General features: G+C 43.9%; 1 protein-coding gene across 1 annotated transcript in view; it reads right to left on the bottom strand.

Annotated features, from left to right (window-relative positions):
* Nucleotides 1-10030: 10030 nt before the first annotated feature.
* Nucleotides 10031-22290, bottom strand: part of LOC115114081 (tetratricopeptide repeat protein 19, mitochondrial) — a 33010-nt gene continuing 20750 nt past the window's right edge. The window contains exons 7-10 of the mRNA XM_029642041.2: nucleotides 15553-15647; nucleotides 11756-11910; nucleotides 11340-11502; nucleotides 10031-10784 (exon numbers count right to left, since the gene is read on the bottom strand). Coding sequence (XP_029497901.1) covers nucleotides 10618-10784; nucleotides 11340-11502; nucleotides 11756-11910; nucleotides 15553-15647 — 580 coding nt within the window. The 3' untranslated portion in view covers nucleotides 10031-10617. The remainder of the gene's footprint in view (nucleotides 10785-11339; nucleotides 11503-11755; nucleotides 11911-15552; nucleotides 15648-22290) is intronic.

The following is a 22290-nucleotide window of genomic DNA, read 5'->3' as shown; positions in this document are numbered from 1 at the left end:
AGATCAGGGCAAGAGTTTCTTTCCAGAGAGACATCAGGGATTGTAACACACGCTGTTTCACGGAAACATGACTCTCTCGGGATATACTGTCGGAGTCGGTCCAGCCATATGGATTCTCAGTTCATCGTGCCGACAGGAATAAACATCTCCCTGGGAAGAAGAAGAAGGGGGTGTATGTTTCATGATGATTAACGACTCATGGTGTAATTGTAATAACATACAGGAACTCAAGTCCTTTTGTTCACCTGACCAAGAATGTATCACAATCAAATGCTGACCGTATTATCTCCCAAGAGAATTCTCTTCGGTTATTGTCACAGCCGTGTATATCCCCCTCAAGCCGATACCACAACGGCCCTCAAGGAACTTCACTGGACATTATGCAAACTGGAAAACATATATCCTGAAGCTGCATTTATTGTAGCCAGGGATTTTAACAAAGCAAATTTGAGTAAAAGGCTACCTAAATTCTATCAGCATATCGACTGTATTACTTGACTATTGTTATTCCAACTTCTGGGATGCATACAAGGCAGTCCCCCGCCCTCCTTTCATCAAATCTGACCACAACTCCATTTTGCTCCTCCCTTCCTATAGGCAGAATCTCAAACAGGAAGTACCCATGCTAAGGACGATTCAACGCTGGTCTGACCATCAGACTGTTAAGACAGCCATCACTAGCACAGAGGCTACCTGCATACATACACATACTTGAAATCATTGGCCACTTTAATAAATGGAATACTATTCACTTTAATAATGTCACTTTAATAATGTTTACAGATCTTGCATTACTCATCTCATATGTATATACTGCATTCTATACTATCTACTGTATCTTAGTCTATGCCGCTCTGACATTGCTCATCCATATATTTAAATATTCTTAATTCCACTCCTTTACTTAGATTTGTGTGTATTAGGTATTTGTTGTGAAATTTTAGATATTACTTGTTAGATATTGCTGCATTGTCGGAACTAGAAGCACAAGCATTTCGCTACACCCGCAATAACGTCGGCTAAACTCATGTATTTGACCATTAAAGTTTTATTTGATTTATTGTCCTGTTGGAAGGTGAACCTCCCAGTCTGATGTCCTGAGCGCTCTGGAGCAGGTTTTTCTCTCCGTACCTTGCTCCCTTCATCTTTCCCTCGACCCTGACTAGTCTCCCAGTCCCTACTAGTGAAAAACATCCCCACAGTATGATGCTGCCACCACCATACGTGAAGCTTGGAATTCAGTCCAAAGAGTTCAATCTTGGTTTCTTCAGATCAGAGAATCTTGTTTCTCGTGGTCTAAGAGTCATTAATTAGGTGCCTTTTGTCAAACTCCAAGTGGGCTGTCATGTACCTTTTACTGAGGAGTTACTTCCGTCTGGCCACTCTACCATAAAGGCCTGATTGGTGGAGTGCTGCAAAGATGGTTGTCCTTCTGGAAGATTCTCCCATCTCCACAGAGGATCTCTGTCAGAGTGATCATCGGGTTCTTGGTCACCTCCCTGACCAAGGCCCTTCTCCCCCGAGTGCTCAGGTTGGTCAGCTGGCAAACTCTGGGAAGAGTCTTGGTGGTTCCAAACTTCTTCAATTTAGGAATGATGGAGGCCACTGTTCTTGGGGACCTTCCATGCTGCAGAAATGTTTTGGTACCCTTCCCACAGATCTACACAATCCTGTCTCTGAGCTCTACGGACAATTCCTTCGACCTCGCGGCTTGGTTTTTGCTCTGACATGCATGTCAACTGTGGGACCTTATATAGACAGGTGTGTGCCTTTCCAAATCATGTCCAATCAATTGAATTTACCACAGGTAGACTCCAGTGAAGTTGAAGAAACATCAAGGAAAAAATATTATTGTATCCATGTTAGAATCAGGCTTTAATGTAACAAAATGTGGAAAAAGTCAAGGAGTCTGAATAATTTCCGAATGCACTGTATATTTAGAGCCATATCCATGCAATGCTTATAGAATAACTCATGTCAAGTGTTATTGAAGTGTTGTGGTTGCAGGTTCACCTGTCTCATCTAAAGCCTATTCTTTTAGGGTGATGCTATAGGCCACAAAGTGCTAACAGTCAGTATCTAGATAATGTGTGTTAAATGCTTGATAGTGTATGTGATGTAAACAGAGAGGTCTACTTTCTTGGGGACTTGAATATACACTGGTTTTTATCATCTGTTCTCTCATTCTGTGCACAAATCTGTTTACATCCCTCTTAGCTTGCATTTTTCCTTTGCCAAGATAATTCCATCCACCTGACAGGTGTGGCTGATTAAAAAGCATTAGCATTACACATCTGCACCTTGTGCTGGGGACAATAAAAGTCCACTAAAATGTGCTGTTCAAATCAAATGTTATTTGTCACATACACATGGTTAGCAGATGTTAATGCGAGTGTAGCGAAATGCTTGTGCTTCTAGTTCCGACAATGCAGTGATAACCAACAAGTAATCTAACTAACAATTCCAAAACTACTGTCTTATACACAGTGTAAGGGGATAAAGAATATGTACATAAGGATATATGAATGAGTGATGGTACAGAGCAGCATACAGTAGATGGTATCGAGTACAGTATATACATATGAGATGAGTATGTAGACAAAGTAAACAAAGTGGCATAGTTAAAGTGGCTAATGATACATGTATTACATAAGGATGCAGTCGATGATGTAGAGTACAGTATATACGTATGCATATGAGATGAATAATGTAGGGTAAGTAACATTATATAAGGTAGCATTGTTTAAAGTGGCTAGTGATATATTTACATCATTTCCCATCAATTCCCATTATTAAAGTGGCTGGAGTTGGGTCAGTGTCAATGACAGTGTGTTGGCAGCAGCCACTCAATGTTGGTGGTGGCTGTTTAACAGTCTGATGGCCTTGAGATAGAAGCTGTTTTTCAGTCTCTCGGTCCCAGCTTTGATGCACCTGTACTGACCTCGCCTTCTGGATGATAGCGGGGTGAACAGGCAGTGGTTCGGGTGGTTGATGTCCTTGATGATCTTTAAGGCCTTCCTGTAACATCGGGTGGTGTAGGTGTGGAGGGCAGGTAGTTTGCCCCCGGTGATGCGTTGTGCAGACCTCACTACCCTCTGGAGAGCCTTACGGTTGAGGGCGGAGCAGTTGCCGTACCAGGCAGTGATACAGCCCGCCAGGATGCTCTCGATTGTGCATCTGTAGAAGTTTGTGAGTGCTTTTGGTGACAAGCCAAATTTCTTCAGCCTCCTGAGGTTGAAGAGGCGCTGCTGCGCCTTCTTCACGACGCTGTCAGTGTGAGTGGACCAATTCAGTTTGTCTGTGATGTGTATGCCGAGGAACTTAAAACTTGCTACCCTCTCCACTACTGTTCCATCGATGTGGATAGGGGGGTGTTCCCTCTGCTGTTTCCTGAAGTCCACAATCATCTCCTTAGTTTTGTTGACGTTGAGTGTGAGGTTATTTTCCTGACACCACACTCCGAGGGCCCTCACCTCCTCCCTGTAGGCCGTCTCGTCGTTGTTGGTAATCAAGCCTACCACTGTTGTGTCGTCCGCAAACTTGATGATTGAGTTGGAGGCGTGCGTGGCCATGCAGTCGTGGGTGAACAGGGAGTACAGGAGAGGGCTCAGAACGCACCCTTGTGGGGCCCCCGTGTTGAGGATCAGCGGGGAGGAGATGTTGTTGCCTACCCTCACCACCTGGGGGCGGCCCGTCAGGAAGTCCAGTACCCAGTTGCACAGGGCGGTGTTGGATGCCGAGCTGTAGTCGATGAACAGCATTCTCACATAGGTATTCCTCTTGTCCAGGTGGGTTAGGGCAGTGTGCAGTGTGGTTGAGATTGCATCGTCTGTGGACCTATTTGGGCGGTAAGCAAATTGGAGTGGGTCTAGGGTGTCAGGTAGGGTGGAGGTGATATGGTCCTTGACTAGTCTCTCAAAGCACTTCATGATGACGGAAGTGAGTGCTACGGGGCGGTAGTCGTTTAGCTCAGTTACCTTAGCTTTCTTGGGAACAGGAACAATGGTGGCCCTCTTGAAGCATGTGGGAACAGCAGACTGGTATAGGGATTGATTGAATATGTCCGTAAACACCCCGGCCAGCTGGTCTGCGCATGCTCTGAGGGCACGGCTGGGGATGCCGTCTGGGCCTGCAGCCTTGCGAGGGTTAACACGTTTAAATGTCTTACTCACCTCGGCTGCAGTGAAGGAGAGACCGCATGTTTTCGTTGCAGGCCGTGTCAGTGGCACTGTATTGTCCTCAAAGCGGGCAAAAAGTTATTTAGTCTGCCTGGGAGCAAGACATCCTGGTCCGTGACTGGGCTGGGTTTCTTCTTGTAGTCCGTGATTGACTGTAGACCCTGCCACATGCCTCTTGTGTCTGAGCCGTTGAATTGAGATTCTACTTTGTCTCTGTACTGACGCTTAGCTTGTTTAATAGCCTTGCGGAGGGAATAGCTGCACTGTTTGTATTCGGTCATGTTGCCAGACACCTTGCCCTGATTAAAAGCAGTGGTTCGCGCTTTCAGTTTGCGCGAATGCTGCCATCAATCCACGGTTTCTGGTTAGGGAATGTTTTTATCGTTGCTATGGGAACGACATCTTCAACGCACGTTCTAATGAACTCGCACACCGAATCAGCGTATTCGTCAATATTTTTATCTGACGCAATACGAAACATGTCCCAGTCCACGTGATGGAAGCAGTCTTGGAGTGTGGAGTCAGCTTGGTCTGACCAGCGTTGGACAGACCTCAGCGTGGGAGCCTCTTGTTTAAGTTTCTGCCGGTAGGCAGGGATCAACAAAATGGAGTCGTGGTCAGCTTTTCCGAAGGGGGCGGGGCAGGGCCTTATATGCGTCGCGGAAGTTAGAGTAACAATGATCCAAGGTTTTACCACCCCTGGTTGCGCAATCGATATGCTGATAAAATTTAGGGAGTCTTGTTTTCAGATTAGCTTTGTTAAAATCCCCAGCTACAATGAATGCAGCCTCCGGATAAATGGTTTCCAGTTTGCAAAGAGTTAAATAAAGTTCGTTCAGAGCCATCGATGTGTCTGCTTGGGGGGGGGTATATACGGCTGTGATTATAATCGAGGAGAATTCTCTTGGAAGATAATGCGGTCTACATTTGATTGTGAGGAATTCTAAATCAGGTGAACAGAAGGATTTGAGTTCCTGTATGTTTCCTTCATCACACCATGTCTCGTTAGTCATGAGGCATACGCCCCCGCCACTCTTCTTACCAGAAAGATGTTTGTTTCTGTCGGCGCGATGCGTGGAGAAACCCGTTGGCTGCACCGCATCGGATAGCGTCTTCCCAGTAAGCCATGTTTCCGTGAAGCAGAGAAAGTTGCAGTCTCTGATGTCCCTCTGGAATGCTACCCTTGCTCGGATTCCCTCAACCTTGTTGTCAAGAGACTGGACATTGGCAAGAAGAATGCTGGGGAGTGGTGCGCGATGTGCCCTTGTCCGGAGTCTGACCAGAAGACCGCCACGTTTCCCTCTTTTTCGGAGTCGTTTTCTTGGGTCGCTGCATGCGATCCATTCCGTTGTCCTGTTTGTAAGGCAGAACACAGGATCCGCGTCGCGGAAAACATATTCTTGGTCGTACTGATGGTGAGTTGACGCTGATCTTATATTCAGTAGTTCTTCTCGACTGTATGTAATGAAACCTAAGATGACCTGGGGTACTAATGTAAGAAGTAACACGTAAAAAAACAAAAAACTGCATAGTTTCCTAGGAACGCGAAGCGAGGCGGCCATCTCTGTCGGCGCCGGAAGTTTAGTGTTTTGTCATACAACACAATGCCACAGATGTCTCAAGTTGAGGGAGCGTACAATTGGCATGCTGACTGCAGGAATGTCCACCAGAGCTGTGTCATGACTCTCCTGTGAGGATCCAGAGATCAGGTTGATATGGGGGTTTACGACACCTCACGTCGATCGTAAATTGTAGGCAGCAGACGATTCCTTTGGTTTCTAGTATGGGTGAATGGAATGACTCTTTGTTACAGAAGATTTTGCCGCCCAAAAATTCTACATCCAAAAATGAACATTGGGACAATATATTTCAACATCCAAATGTTGAGAATGATGAGAGATGGAATATGTATTTTGGGATGTCATTAAAAATTGTATAAAGACGTTATAATGAAAACATTGTAACTTGCACTTTTAAACTGTGTATATCCTTTACGTGGTGTAGAAAATATCAAGGATGAAGATAATGTTTTTGTGATGATAGGATTGTGATTTTAGTTCTCTAATGAGTTCATAGTAATTATGATACTTTGCCTCGTAACGAGCCACGCGCCAGGGAGCCCAGAAAGCGTGTCAGCATGACGAAAACACTCCCTTTCTACCCGAGGGTATAAACGATTGAGTTAAGAATAAACATACCAGATTAAATGGACCACAAGCTGCAGCTAGGTCTACATTAGTCACGACCCTGGAAATCAACACAAGGTTGAAGAAGACGAAGTAGCCTCTAACATTCAATGTTCCGGTTGAGTATCTGTTCTAAGTATCTAAGAAAGTGACTTTAAGTAGGACCATCCTGTTATTCCCTTCAAATCATCATCACCTACACTGTTCTCATCACCATTCTGGGGATCATCGACACTAATTAACCATGCTCAGAAGTCCACTCTTCTAGAATGAGTGCAAGTAAACAGACAACTAAGAAGGACATTGTGACCCCGTGGATAATCAGAGCCTTACACCTGAGAATGAAGGAGAAGGCCATTCAAAGGCGGCGGCCCAATCGAGCCTTTCCACGAAGGCCTGGGTCCAACAGAGATACCCATGAAGACCTTCAACACGTAAATACATGCATTACTTCTTACCCATAAGAGCGGCAATTCGGGGCAAGGTATTAGGATTACTGTGAGCGTAGTTCCCAAATTTATCCAAGTGTTGCTTCTCTTTAACTCTCCATCTTGTGTAACAAGTGTCATATTGTGTTAGTCCGCTATGGACCTGTTGTCATTGTATTAAGTTTCTAATCAATAACCTATACCGTGTGTGTATCCTGTGTTTTCACTTAGTTTGTTAGTAAATAAATAATCAAATCAATGTGTGGCACTGAATAATCAGTAAGACTCAGGTTTGTGCAGATTCAAGATGTCTGTGACATTCAGAATGAGACTGATATGAGGAAATGATTAATATGTGACTTAAGTTCATTCGGGAGACTACCGGTAAACAACTTTTCCTGTGGTGCCCGGGAAAAACAACTCTCCTAATGAGTTAATTGCATGATTAATTTAATCCAGTTACAAACACAGTAGGTAATTATTCGATAAATAATAGTCATCACATCTATTGAGAGTCACAAATTTGATTTGACATCACGACAGCTGTTTCCACAGGATTGAATGTTAATTTCTGTACCATAAGCCGCCTCCAATGTCATTTGAGAGAATTTTATAGTATGTCCAACCGGCCTCACAACGTGTAAGCACGCCAGCCCAGGACCTCCACATCCGGCTTCTTCACCTGCGGGATCATCTGAGACCAGCCACCTGGACAGCTGATGAAAATGTGGGTTTGCACAACTGAAGAATTTCTGCACAACTGTCTCAGGGAAGCTCATCTGCGTGCTTGTCGTCCTCACCAGGGTTTTGACCTGACTGCAATTCGATGTCGTAATCGACTTCAGGGGGCAAATGCTCACCTTCGATGGCCACTGGCACGCTAAGTGTGCTCTTCACGGATTAATCCCGGTTTCAACTGTACCGGGCAGATCGCGCGTGCTGTGTGGATGAGCGGTTTGCTGATGTCAACATTGTGAACAGTGCCCCATGTTGGTGGTGGGGTTATGGTATTGGCAGACAATGAACACAATTGCATTTTATCAATAGCAATATGAATACACAGGGATACCTTGACGAGATCCTGAGGCCCATTATCGTGCCATTCATCTGCCGCCATCACCTCATGTTTCAACATGATAATGCACCAGTGGAGGCTAGTCAGAGGAGGACCATCCTCAGTGAATTTAATTTTTTATTTTTTTATTAAACATTAAAAAAGCAAATTGGTAGTCCTCACCAGACATCACCAGCAACAACGTCGCCTATGGGCACAAACGGTGGGTTTTGTGCCCATAGGCGACGTTGTTGCCGGTGATGTCTGGTGATGACCTGACTTACAACAGGCCTACAAGCCCTCAGTCCAGCCTCTCTCAGCCTATTGTGGACAGTCTGAGCACTAATGGAGGGATTGTGCATTCCTGGTGTAAATCGGGGCAGTTGTTGTTGCCGTCCTGTACCTGTCCCACAGGTGTGATTTTCAGATGTACCGATACTGTGCAGGTGTTGTAACACCTGGTCTGCCACTGCGAGGACATTCACCTGTCCGTCCTGTCTCCCTGTAGCGCCGTCTTAGGCGTCTCACAGTACAGACATTGCAATTTATTGCCCTGGCCACATCTGCAGTCCTCATGCCTCCTTGCAGCATGCCTAAAGCACGTTCACGCAGATGAGCAGGGACCCTGGGCATCTTTCTTTTGGTGTTTTTCAGAGTACGTAGAAAGGCCCCTTTAGTGTCCTAAGTTTTCATAACTTAATTGCCTTCTTTCTGTAAGCTGTTAGTGTCTTAACGACCATTCCACAGGTGCATGTTCATTAATTGTTTATTGAACAAGCATGGGAAACAGTGTATAAACCCTTTACAATGAAGATCTGAAGTTTTTGGGATTTTTATGAATTATATTTGATAGACAAAACATTTCTTGTTTTGCTGCATTTATACACAATACCCCATAATGAACTAATTTGCCATAATTGTACATAATTATGGCATAACATTGAAGGTTGTGCAATGTAATAGCAATATTTAGACAGTTCTGTATTTCACTGAAAGAATAAACGTTTTGTTTTCGAAAATGATAGGTCATTAATATGGTCAAATCCAGAAACTAAGGCATGTATTTCTGAGTTTATTATATTATAATTAAGTCTGATTTGATAGAGCAGTCTGAGCAGTGGTAGGCAGCAGCAGGCTTGTAAGCATTCATTCAAACTTTCCTGCGTTTGCCAGCAGCTGTTAGCAATGCTTGAATCACAGCGCTGTTTATGACTTCAAGCCTATGGCACATATTGCACTTTTACGTTCTTCTCCAACACTGTGTTTTTGCATTATTTATGTATTATATTAAGTTAAATTCAGTGTAATTGTCATTATTACAAATATATATATATATATTTTTTTAAACGGCCGATTAATTGGTATCAGCTTTTTTTGGTCCTCCAATAATTAGTATCGGCGTTGAAAAATCATAAAATCCTCTATTGGAGAAAATATCTGTGCAGCGACGCTCCCCATCAAACCTGGCAGAGCTTGAGGGGATATGGAGAGAATGGGAGAAACTCCCCAAATACAGGTGTGCCAAGCTTGTAGCATCATATCCCAGACTTGAGGCTGTAATCGCTGTCAAAGGTGCTTCAACGCAGTCCTGAGTAAAGGGTCTGAATACTTATGCAAATGTGATATTTCAGTTGTATATTTTTTACATTTGCAAAAATAACCTAAAAACCTGTTTTTGCTTTGTCCTTATGGAGAATTGATGGTAGATTGCTGAGGATTATTATTATTTTTAAATCTATTTTTGAATAAGGCTGTAACGTAACAAAATGTGGAAAAAGTCAAGGGGTCTGAATACTTTCCGAATGCACTGTATCCCCATGAAACTGATTTACACCAAATCGTCAGTATGCAGATGCAGCATGGACATTTCACCTGTAAAATTTTAAGAATTATCATTCACGATTGACAGTGCGAAATGTGAAGGGAGGTTATCAACGAGTTGAGCAGAGATTGTGGGCAAAGTACAGAATCCCCCACATGCGCACAAGCCACGGGACCCCAGCCGCTGGAAAGCGGGGTCCAGAAAAGTCGGACCCGCAGCCTTGGCCTTATGTTATATCTTGGTTGTTCACACAAAGGGAAAACAATACAATTACTGATTTGGCATTTCACTCTTGAAGCTGACAGTTAAGTCCCATGTCACTTTCAAGTCTGTATGAAATTATTGTGTTGTATACACATAAATTGTACATGTCTTACACAGTTTTATTTATAGTCATTCACATGACTTGCCATTCTCCTAAGATGCCATTATTCAGGCTGGGATTCAATCAAAAGCGGATTGTCAACAAATTGCATTTCCCCCGACGCTCGTAAAGAGATTCATGATAAACGCTGCGGATGTTGTCTCAAGCGTAAATATAAAGGAGCAGCAATTTAAAATTAAATGTGCAATACGCTTGTCGAACAACATACCGTTGACTGAATTCCAGCTTTGTCTTACTTATTTTAGCTCAGAGTCTTTCCCCTTACATCTTGAGCCAATCTGACAACAAAAGAACACCTCATTGGAGTGAGATTTCACACAATACAGACAAAACATTACAGGGTTTCACAGATGAGATTGTTGCATGCCCATAGAAAGATAAACTGTTGTCTTGAAAACAGTGTTATTGCATTTCTCCTTCTCCTCCTGAGCTACTGTATAAGCGATGTGCTCTGTATCTTGTGCATACATGACCCATCTAATTTCAGTCCCTTCAGATTTGCAAACAGAAATGTTCAGAGATGGCTTGGGGTTGTGTTAATATTTGTTTGGTTGATCCAACTGGTCAGTCGGTCTCAGTCTTGGGGGCTTCTGTTTCCACCTTCTTGGCTTTCCTCCTGTTGCCCACCTCTTTCAGCCCCTCCCGGATCTGCTCTACTGCTTCTTCATCTCCTGCAGACTGGGCCAGAGCCAGGGCCTCCTTGTACAGCTTCACTGACTCCTCAAACAGACCTGGACCAGGAGGAACACACACAGACTGTGTTCATTTGACATGAAATTAACAAAAACAGACTGAATTAGGAATTGGGTTTCTCCAATAAGAAACTCAGTTTTATTTTCTGTTACAAATAGTTAAACGTTTTCTGTTGCATGCCGTAATGAACACGACAGAGATATTCTCTGATATTAACAGTGATAAGACTTCGCAGTACCTCCTTGAACAAAATGTTATCCATTAATGTTAATGCCTGTACAGTTACTTATGCAGCTGCACCAAATTATAAAACTGACCTGTGCCAGAAGGATAACGTGCATAGAGAAATATAATATGCCATTTAGACACTTATCCAAAGTGACTTGGTCATACATGCCACATTTTTTACGTACGGGTGGTCCTGGGAATCGAACCCACTATCTTGACGTTGCAAAAGCCATGCTCTACCAACTGAGCTACATTAATTTAGTAATTCTCAATAAAAAGTGAATGTTTTGACATTGAAAACTGACTTGTGTTGAGGAAACCAAGGCACTCCTAGAATTTCAGTCCTGATTTTTAGCCCTCCTTACCATTGTGCAGTAGGACGCCTGCCATGTTTCCCAACAACACGTGCTGGTCAGGGTGCCCGGCTTCTCTGCTCAGCTCCACGGCCTGCTTTACCAGGGGCAGGGCCTCATCGTGGCGGCCCTGCAGGTCCAGGATGGTGGCCAGGTCACTCAGCAGCACCAGCGACTGTAGAAGACCAAGAACAATATTACTTTCTTGTCAATTGTCTTTAACACCACAGTAGAGGTGACGGTAAGTCTTTAGGTCCCAACCCACTACGTTCCAATAGGTTGTATAAACATTGTTTCTTCATTTCAGTGGCGTTTCAATAAACAAAGAAAACATTTGAACTCAGACTTTAAAATAATCCATTAAACTTTGTGGAGAGAACAAAAACAGGCATCCTATCTAAAATGTCTAAACATTTAACAACTGGTACCTGTGGGTGGGTCTCTCCCTGCTCTTCCTGGCAGATCAGTAGGGCTCGCTTGTAGTCCAGTGCCGCCCGGCTCAGGCGGTGTGTGGAGGCCATGTAGCGAGCGTGGGAGTCCAAGGTCAGGCCCAGCAGCAGCCGGGTCTCCATCCGCAACTCCTCTGAAAAGAGGGAGAAACACGAGGGATGTAGTCAGCAAGCAAGCTCAATATCAAAAGGAAGGGTCACGAAAGTTAAATGCACATACAAAAGCAAGGTTTCACAACTTTTCAGAAGATCACGTCACATGAAGCAGACCAAATTCTTTGGTCCTTTAAAAATCTGCTGAATGTAAAGTATTGTGTGCTATAGCTTGGAAAATAAACACGTGACTGTGGATGACAACATTAGGGATGTTTTCCTAAAGATGTTAAATGGGCATCGTGTTTCGTTTCCTTGCAACGATACTAACGAGTATCGCGATACTGGCCCTACAACCTACACCTGCCTGAGGCAGGTGGCTATTTGTAGAATCTCAAATATATTTTGATTTGTTTAACACTTTTTTGGTTACTATGTGATTCCAAATGTGTGATTTCATAGTTTTGATGTCTTCACTATTATTCTACCATGTAGAAAAAATAAAGAAATCCTGGAAAGAGTAGGTGTGTCCAAACTTTTGAATGGTATTGTATATATGTATGTATTTGTATATATGTATGTATGTACACAGTTGAAGTCGGAACATTACATACACCTTAGCCAAATACATGTAAACTCAGTTTCACAATTAAATTACATACACTTAGGTTGGAGTCATTAAAACTCATTTTTCAACCACTCCACAAATTTCTTGTTACCAAACTATAGTTTTGGCAAGTCTGTTAGGACATCTACATTCTGCATGACACAAGTCATTTTTCCAACAATTGTTCACAGATGGATTATTTCACTAAATCACAATTTAAAAAATGCATTTTACCTTTTTATTTAGCATGTGTAACCTTTATTTAACTAGGCAAGTCAGTTAAGAACAAATTCTTATTTACAATGACGGCCTTGGAACAGTGAGTTAACTGCCTTGTTCAGGGGCAGAACAACAGATTTGTACTTCAACTGTATGTATAGTTATTCAGACCCCTTAACTTTTTCCACATTTTGTTACAGCCTTATTGTAAAATTTATTAAATAAATAAATGTCCTCAATCTCCACACAATGTCCGGAATAACAAAAAACAGGTTTAGACATTTGTGTATTCAGACCCTTTGCGATGAGCCTCGAAATTGAGCTCAGGTGCATCCCGTTTCATTAATTATCCTTGAGCTATATCTACAACTTGGAGTCCACCTGTGGTAAATTCAATTGATTGGACATGATTTGGAAAGGCACACACCTGTCTATACAAGGTCCCACAGTTGACAATGCATGTCAGAGCAAAAACCAAGCCATGAGGTCGAAGGATTTGGTGAGCCCCGAGATAGGATCGAGATAGGATTGTGTCAAAGCACAGATCTGGGGATGGGTCCCAAAACATTTCTGCAGCATTGAAGGTCCCCAAGAACACAGTGGCCTTCAATCTTAAATGGAAGATGTTTGGTACCACCAAGACTCTTCCTATATGTTACAGATACAAGTATTCTGTGTGTATCCTGTGTGTGTATTTCTTTTCTCTCCTTCTCCCCTCCTCAATCTCTGTAGATCTCTCTTTTGTTTTAGCACCTGCATATCACTTTGTCCCCACCTGTGAGTATTGTTATGTTGTGGTGTTTGTTTGATGGTGGGGGAACCAAGACAAGTTGCCCATGGGCATACACTACCCGTAGGACTACTTTGTCTAAGAACCCTAGGTAGAACTGGCTGGACCACCCACTGTATTTTTGGTTGGTTAGTTAGCTGTATAGTAGTAGGCTAGTCTAGCTTAGGGGTGTTTTGGGATATTTGTTTCTTTCCTTGGGTCCAGCTCAGCCCCTTTTCCTGCCCCCCCCTTTACCGTGTGTTTTCAAATAAACCCTGAGTGTTTGACGGTAATGAAGTTGTCTGTGTTTTTTTTGTTCGTACCGTTACTGTCACTATTACACTTTGCATGAGTTATGTTACGGGTCTCGTTACCATCCCCTCTAGACTGCCGGGCCAAAGGGATTCCTAACACTAGAGCTGGCCGCCCAGCCAAACTAAGCAATTGGGGGAGAAGGGCATTGGTCAGGGAGGTGACCAAGAACCTGGTCACTCTGACAGAGCTCCAGAGTTCCTCTGTGGAGATGGGAGAACCTTCCAGAAGGACAACCATCTCCACAGCTCGCCACCAATCAGGCCTTTATGGTAGAGTGGCCAGACAGAAATCACTCCTCAGTAAAATATGCACATGACAGCCCGCATGGAGTTTGCCAAAAGGCAACAAAAGGATACTCAGACCATGAAAAACAAGATTCTCTGGTCTGATGAAATTAAGATTGAACTCTTTGGCCTGAATGCCAAGTGTCACGTCTGGAGGAAGCCTGGCACCCTCCCTATAATGAAGCATGGTGGTGGCAGCATCATGCTGTGGGGATGTTTTTCAATGGCAGGGACTGGGAGACTAGTCAGGGTCAAGGGAAAGATGAACGGAGCAAAGTACAGAGAGATCCTTGATGAAAACCTGTTCCAGAGCCCTCAGGACCTCAGACTAGGGCGAAGGTTCACCTTCCAATAGGACAACGACCCAATGCACATAGCCAAGACAAGGCAGAAGTGGCTTCAGGACAAGTCTCAATGTCCTTGAGTGGCCCAGCCAGAGCCCGGACTTGAACCCGATCAAACATCTCTGGAGACCTGAAAATAGCTGTGCAACAACGCTCCCCATCCAACCTGATAGAGCTTGAGAGGATCTGCAGAGAAGAATGGGAGAAACTTCCTAAATACAGATGTGCCAAGCTTATAGCGTCATACCAAGAAGACTTGAGGCTGAAATCACTGCCAAAGGTGGTACAACAAAGTACTGCGTAAAGGGTCTGAGTACTTATGTAAATGTGAGTATACAGTATGGACAGTACGTGAATAGTAAAAGGTATGTAAAGCAGTAGTGTATATATAGGATGAGCCATGACTAGAATACAGCATATACACAAAGTGGGTAAAACAGCATGTAAACATTATTAAAGTGACCAGTGTTCAATGATTATGTAGATAAGACAGCAGTCTTGAAGGTGCAGGTTATTTTCCTGGCACCACTCCGCCAGGGCTCTCAACACCTCCCCGTAGGCCGTCTTGTCATTGTTAGTAATGGCAACTTCCACCTGACTGTGCTGCTGCTCCAGTTTCAACTGTTCTGCCTTATTATTATTCGACCATGCTGGTCATTTATGAACATTTGAACATCTTGGCCATGTTCTGTTATAATCTCCACCCGGCACAGCCAGAAGAGGACTGGCCACCCCACATAGCCTGGTTCCTCTCTAGGTTTCTTCCTAGGTTTTGGCCTTTCTAGGGAGTTTTTCCTAGCCACCGTGCTTCTACACCTGCATTGCTTGCTGTTTGGGGTTTTAGGCTGGGTTTCTGTACAGCACTTTGAGATATCAGCTGATGTACGAAGGGCTATATAAATAAATTTGATTTGAGTAATCAGGCCTATCACTGTTGTGTTGTCAGCAAACTTGATGATTGAGTTGGAGATGTGGGTGAACAGGGAGTACAGGAGGTGGCTGAGCACGCTACCCTGTGGGGCCCCCCTGTTGAGGATCAGTGTGGCGGACCATTAGGAAGTTGTGCCACACACACACCCACAAAACATAGAATCTTATGCTATTACAGCAAAAAATAACAATTTGATGGTTAGGTCATTAGATACCTGACTGTTCCTCAGCGGGAAGTTCCTTGAATTTCTCTAACTTGGCTTCAAGGGATTCTGTGCAAAACTGGAAACCAGTCTCTGCCAGGTCATTCCTGAGAAGAAAGAAAAACATACATTTAATATAAGGTTACACATCGTGAACTGTGATATGTAGAATTTGGGGGTGGATCGTGAAATGTAGTCATATTATAATAATATACTACTACAGGGCTATAACCAGGGATGGGCATAAAATGACAAAATACAACTACAAAATACCCAAATGACCAATTTACCAAAATAAAATATTTTTAATAAATACAATACTTTTGAAAAAGTATTGTATTTAAAATACATGTATTTAGTATTTTAAAATACATTTGCAAGTTGCCGGCCGAACAGCAGCAACATTCTCAGGTTACATAAACGTCTTTCTTGCTACGATAGGTTGTTGTTTATCACCTTAGTTGAATACACTGTCACTCTGGATAAGAGTGTCTGCTAAATGACCCAAAAAATAAATCAACTGCAAAGCACACGGTAAACGCTGCCTATGTCAGCTCAAATGGAAATTACCTTCATTTGTAGTGCGCAATGGATAGTCCTTAAATTTAGTTCATTTAGCAGATTCTCTTACCACACCATCATGCCATCAGACTTTCGATACCAATGTAGGGGGCCACAAAATTGAGAACCACTATTTTTTTTAAAAGAAGAGAAAATAAAACTATTTTGAAAAAACTAATTACAGCTTTCGAAAGTATCTTGTTACAAAATACATTTGAGTATAGTTAATTCCAGTGTAATACAACATACAAAATACTCAGAAGTAATTCAAATAATTATTTCAAATACATGTAATAGAAATACTGCCCATCTGACTATAGCCAACCACAGAAAATGATTTCTCAACTTAAAAGCTTGGCTTTGGCTTGAAAGCCTATTTAATGGTGTATACGGCACTCTTCAACTAAGCTGGCTAGCTACTATCCAAAACTTATTTACATCTATTAAATGGAATTTGAAGCAAATGTACCTCCTAATGTTCAATTTGGGCACGACTCAAGGGGTTTTCCAGCTATTTCATTCTCCGTGTAGCCTGCTGCTAGAATAGACAGAAAGGTATAACTCGAGTTGCCACAAAATGAAATATAACGTTGCGGATAAAGTTCAGAATTACACCATTTCATATGTACAATATCTAAAAACCTGTATCAATGTATGAAGAAATTTTGCTTTTCTAAAAGGATGTATTTGGGTGTTTTTGGAGCATTTGTTCAGGTATTTTCACGTACTGCACAACGAGGATGAGGAAGTGAATCGCTGGTTGGTCAAAAACCAGAATTAGAATTTTAGAATTTTTTTAAAAGATACTGGAGAAGTGCTTGACGCCATCTGACAAGCATGGTAGGGGCAATGTGATGGTCTGGGGGTGCTAAGCAGTTCAGACGTCTTTTGTCCTCGTCTTGTCCTGTACTTCCGGCGCCGACTGAGATGGCCGCCTCGCTTCGCGTTCCTAGGAAACTATGCAGTTTTTTGTTTTTTTACGTGTTATTTCTTACATTAGTACCCCAGGTCATCTTAGGTTTCATTACATACAGTCGAGAAGAACTACTGAATATAAGATCAGCGCCAACTCACCATCAGTACGACCAAGAATATGTTTTCCGCGACGCGGATCCGGTGTTCTGCCTTACAAACAGGACAACGGAATGGATCGCATGCAGCGTCCCAAGGAAACGACTCCGAAAAAGAGGGAAACGAGGCGGTGTTCTGGTCAGACTCCGAAAAAGGGCACATCGCGCACCACTCCCCAGCATTCTTCTTGCTAATGTCCAGTCTCTTGACAACAAGGTTGACGAAATCCGAGCAAGGGTAGCATTCCAGAGGGACATCAGAGACTGCAACGTTCTCTGCTTCACAGAAACATGGCTTACTGGGAAGACGCTATCCGATGCGGTGCAGCCAACGGGTTTCTCCACGCATCGCGCCGACAGAAACAAACATCTTTCTGGTAAGAAGAGTGGCGGGGGCGTATGCCTCATGACTAACGAGACATGGTGTGATGAAGGAAACATACAGGAACTCAAATCCTTCTGTTCACCTGATTTAGAATTCCTCACAATCAAATGTAGACCGCATTATCTTCCAAGAGAATTCTCCTCGATTATAATCACAGCCGACACATCGATGGCTCTGAACGAACTTTATTTAACTCTTTGCAAACTGGAAACCATTTATCCGGAGGCTGCATTCATTGTAGCTGGGGATTTTAACAAAGCTAATCTGAAAACAAGACTCCCTAAATTTTACCAGCATATCGATTGCGCAACCAGGGGTGGTAAAACCTTGGATCATTGTTACTCTAACTTCCGTGACGCATATAAGGCCCTGCCCCGCCCCCCTTTCGGAAAAGCTGACCACGACTCCATTTTGCTGATCCCTGCCTACAGGCAGAAACTAAAACAAGAGGCTCCCACGCTGAGGTCTGTCCAACGCTGGTCAGACCAAGCTGACTCCACACTCCAAGACTGCTTCCATCACGTGGACTGGGACATGTTTCGTATTGCGTCAGATGGAAATATTGACGAATACGCTGATTCGGTGTGCGAGTTCATTAGAACGTGCGTCGAAGATGTCGTTCCCATAGCAACGATAAAAACATTCCCAAACCAGAAACCGTGGATTGATGGCAGCATTCGCGTGAAACTGAAAGCGCGAACCACTGCTTTTAATCAGGGCAAGGTGTCTGGTAATATGTCCGAATATAAACAATGCAGCTATTCCCTCCGCAAGGCTATTAAACAAGCTAAGCGTCAGTACAGAGACAAAGTGGAATCTCAATTCAATGGCTCAGACACAAGAGGCATGTGGCAGGGTCTACAGTCAATCACGGACTACAAGAAGAAACCCAGCCCAGTCACGGACCAGGATGTCTTGCTCCCAGGCAGACTAAATCACTTTTTTGCCCGCTTTGAGGACAATACAGTGCCACTGACACGGCCTGCAACGAAAACATGCGGTCTCTCCTTCACTGCAGCCGAGGTGAGTAAGACATTTAAACGTGTTAACCCTCGCAAGGCTGCAGGCCCAGACGGCATCCCCAGCCGCGCCCTCAGAGCATGCGCAGACCAGCTGGCCGGTGTTTTTACGGACATATTCAATCAATCCCTATACCAGTCTGCTGTTCCCACATGCTTCAAGAGGGCCACCATTGTTCCTGTTCCCAAGAAAGCTAAGGTAACTGAGCTAAACGACTACCGCCCGTAGCACTCACTTCCGTCATCATGAAGTGCTTTGAGAGACTAGTCAAGGACCATATCACCTCCACCCTACCTGACACCCTAGACCCACTCCAATTTGCTTACCGCCCAAATAGGTCCACAGACGATGCAATCTCAACCACACTGCACACTGCCCTAACCCACCTGGACAAGAGGAATACCTATGTGAGAATGCTGTTCATCGACTACAGCTCCGCATTCAACACCATAGTACCCTCCAAGCTCGTCATCAAGCTCGAGACCCTGGGTCTCGACCCCGCCCTGTGCAACTGGGTACTGGACTTCCTGACGGGCCGCCCCCAGGTGGTGAGGGTAGGCAACAACATCTCCTCCCCGCTGATCCTCAACACGGGGGCCCCACAAGGGTGCGTTCTGAGCCCTCTCCTGTACTCCCTGTTCACCCACGACTGCGTGGCCATGCACGCCTTCAACTCAATCATCAAGTTTGCGGACGACACAACAGTGCTAGGCTTGATTACCAACAACGACGAGACGGCCTACAGGGAGGAGGTGAGGGCCCTCGGAGTGTGGTGTCAGGAAAATAACCTCACACTCAACGTCAACAAAACTAAGGAGATGATTGTGGACTTCAGGAAACAGCAGAGGGAACACCCCCCTATCCACATCGATGGATCAGTAGTGGAGAGGGTAGCAAGTTTTAAGTTCCTCGGCATACACATCACAGACAAACTGAATTGGTCCACTCACTCTGACAGCGTCGTGAAGAAGGCGCAGCAGCGCCTCTTCAACCTCAGGAGGCTGAAGAAATTTGGCTTGTCACCAAAAGCACTCACAAACTTCTACAGATGCACAATCGAGAGCATCCTGGCGGGCTGTATCACCGCCTGGTACGGCAACTGCTCTGCCCTCAACCGTAAGGCTCTCCAGAGGGTAGTGAGGTCTGCACAACGCATCACCGGGGGCAAACTACCTGCCCTCCAGGACACCTACACCACCCGATGTTACAGGAAGGCCTTAAAGATCATCAAGGACATGAACCACTGCCTGTTCACCCCGCTATCATCCAGAAGGCGAGGTCAGTACAGGTGCATCAAAGCTGGGACCGAGAGACTGAAAAACAGCTTCTATCTCAAGGCCATCAGACTGTTAAACAGCCACCACTAACATTGAATGGCTGCTGCCAACACACTGTCATTGACACTGACCCAACTCCAGCCACTTTAATAATGGGAATTGATGGGAAATGATGTAAATATATCACTAGCCACTTTAAACAATGCTACCTTATATAATGTTACTTACCCTACATTATTCATCTCATATGCATATGTATATACTGTACTCTAGATCATCGACTGCATTCTTATGTCACTAGCCACTTTAACTATGCCACTTTGTTTACTTTGTCTACATACTCATCTCATATGTATATACTGTACTCGATACCATCTACTGTATGCTGCTCTGTACCATCACTCATTCATATATCCTTATGTACATATTCCTTATCCCCTTACACTGTGTATAAGACAGTAGTTTTGGAATTGTTAGTTAGATTACTTGTTGGTTATCACTGCATTGTCGGAACTAGAAGCACAAGCATTTCGCTACACTCGCATTAACATCTGCTAACCATGTGTATGTGACAAATAAAATTTGATTTGATTTGATATATATATATTTACAACTTTTTTCACATGCATTTTATTTTTATTTTCCATCAACTCATCTTCAAAACACTCTCCTGCAACCCGCCTCACCAATTTATATTTATAAATAAGTATTATTTACCTCAAATCTGCAATCCTCCAAGAAGCTAGCCAGAAACTAGCCAGAAGCTAGCCAGGAGCTATCCAGAAGCTAGTTCAGAAGCTAGTTAGCTTCTTTACTGGCAAATCGTTAGTATTCAGCTAACCACGGTTTGTGGTCATCAACTATCCTTTAGCTCGAAAATCTATCGCCAGTTTTGTACGGCGCAACGCGGCTCGGAACGGAACATACCGGACCAATTTTTCTCTCCATGTCCCTGGATTTCAACTGCTCTCTGGACATTCATACCCGGATCTCACAGCTAGCTAGCTGCTATCCGTGTGACTATCTGCTTTCGTCGATTCCGGAGCAAACATCCATTACTCCGGAGCTAGCCAGCTCCGTCAATCACTCCTGAGTTCCATCAATCACTCCTGGGCTGCAGTCACCTATCCGGACCCGTTTTACTGCCTACGCGGAGCCCCACCGGGCCTTCACAACTGGACTGCCGACGTTATCTACCCGAAGGAGATCCGGCTGGCTCCTCCGTCGCGACGTTACCTGGACGCCCATCTGCGGCCTGCTAACCGTTCGCTGTCTTACCGGCTGCTCTCAGAATAGACAATCGGACAATTTATTTATTTGTATTATTATTATTATTATGTTTCTTCTTGGGCCTCTATAACTATATCTAATGTTTATTAATTTGTTTATTTTTTTGTGTGATTTGGATTAATCCCCTCTACCACACGGAACCTCACTAATCTACTGACGGAACGCAAGAGGTGGCTAACAACAGACCTCCATCCTATGCTAGCTTGCTACCGATGGCCTGGCTAGCTGTTTAAATCGCCGTGACCCCCAACCAACCTCTCCACTCACTGGACCCTTTTGATCACTCGACTAAGGATGCCTCTCCTTAATGTCAATATGTCTTGTCCATTGCTGTTCTGGTTAGTGTTTATTGGCTTATTTCACTGTAGAGCCTCTAGTCCTGCTCACTATACCTTATCCAATTTATTAGTTCCACCACCCACACATGCTATGACATCTCCTGGTTTCAATGATGTTTCTAGAGACAATATCTCTCTCTTCATCACTCAATACCTAGGTTTACCTCCACTGTATTCACATCCTACCATACCTTTGTCTGTACATTATACCGTGATGCTATTTTATCGCCCCCAGAAACCTCCTTTTACTCTCTGTTCCAGACGTTCTAGACGACCAATTCTTATTGCTTTTAGCCGCACCCTTATTCTTCTCCTCCTATGTTCCTCTGGCGATGTAGAGGTGAATCCAGGCCCTGCAGTGCCTAGCTCCACTCCTATTCCCCAGGCGCTCTCTTTTGATGACTTCTGTAACCGTAATAGCCTTGGTTTCATGCATGTTAACATTAGAAGCCTCCTCCCTAAGTTTGTTCTATTCACTGCTTTAGCACACTCTGCCAACCCGGATGTTCTAGCTGTGTCTGAATCCTGGTTTAGGAAGACCACCAAAAATTCAGAAATTTTAATTCCAAACTACAAAATTTTCAGACAAGATAGAACTGCCAAAGGGGGCGGTGTTGCAATCTACTGCAAACATAGCCTGCAGAGTTCTGTCCTACTATCCAGGTCTGTACCCAAACAATTTGAACTTCTACTTTTAAAAATCCACCTCTCTAAAAACAAGTCTCTCGCCGTTGCCGCCTGCTATAGACCACCATCTGCCCCCAGCTGTGCTCTGGACACCATATGTGAACTGATTGCCCCCCATCTAT

The sequence above is a fragment of the Oncorhynchus nerka genome, linkage group LG9b (genome assembly GCF_034236695.1).
Source record: "Oncorhynchus nerka isolate Pitt River linkage group LG9b, Oner_Uvic_2.0, whole genome shotgun sequence".
Classification (NCBI taxonomy): domain Eukaryota; kingdom Metazoa; phylum Chordata; class Actinopteri; order Salmoniformes; family Salmonidae; genus Oncorhynchus; species Oncorhynchus nerka.
Note: the sequence above shows the minus strand (reverse complement) of the source record. Positions and strands in the feature narration are given on the sequence as shown.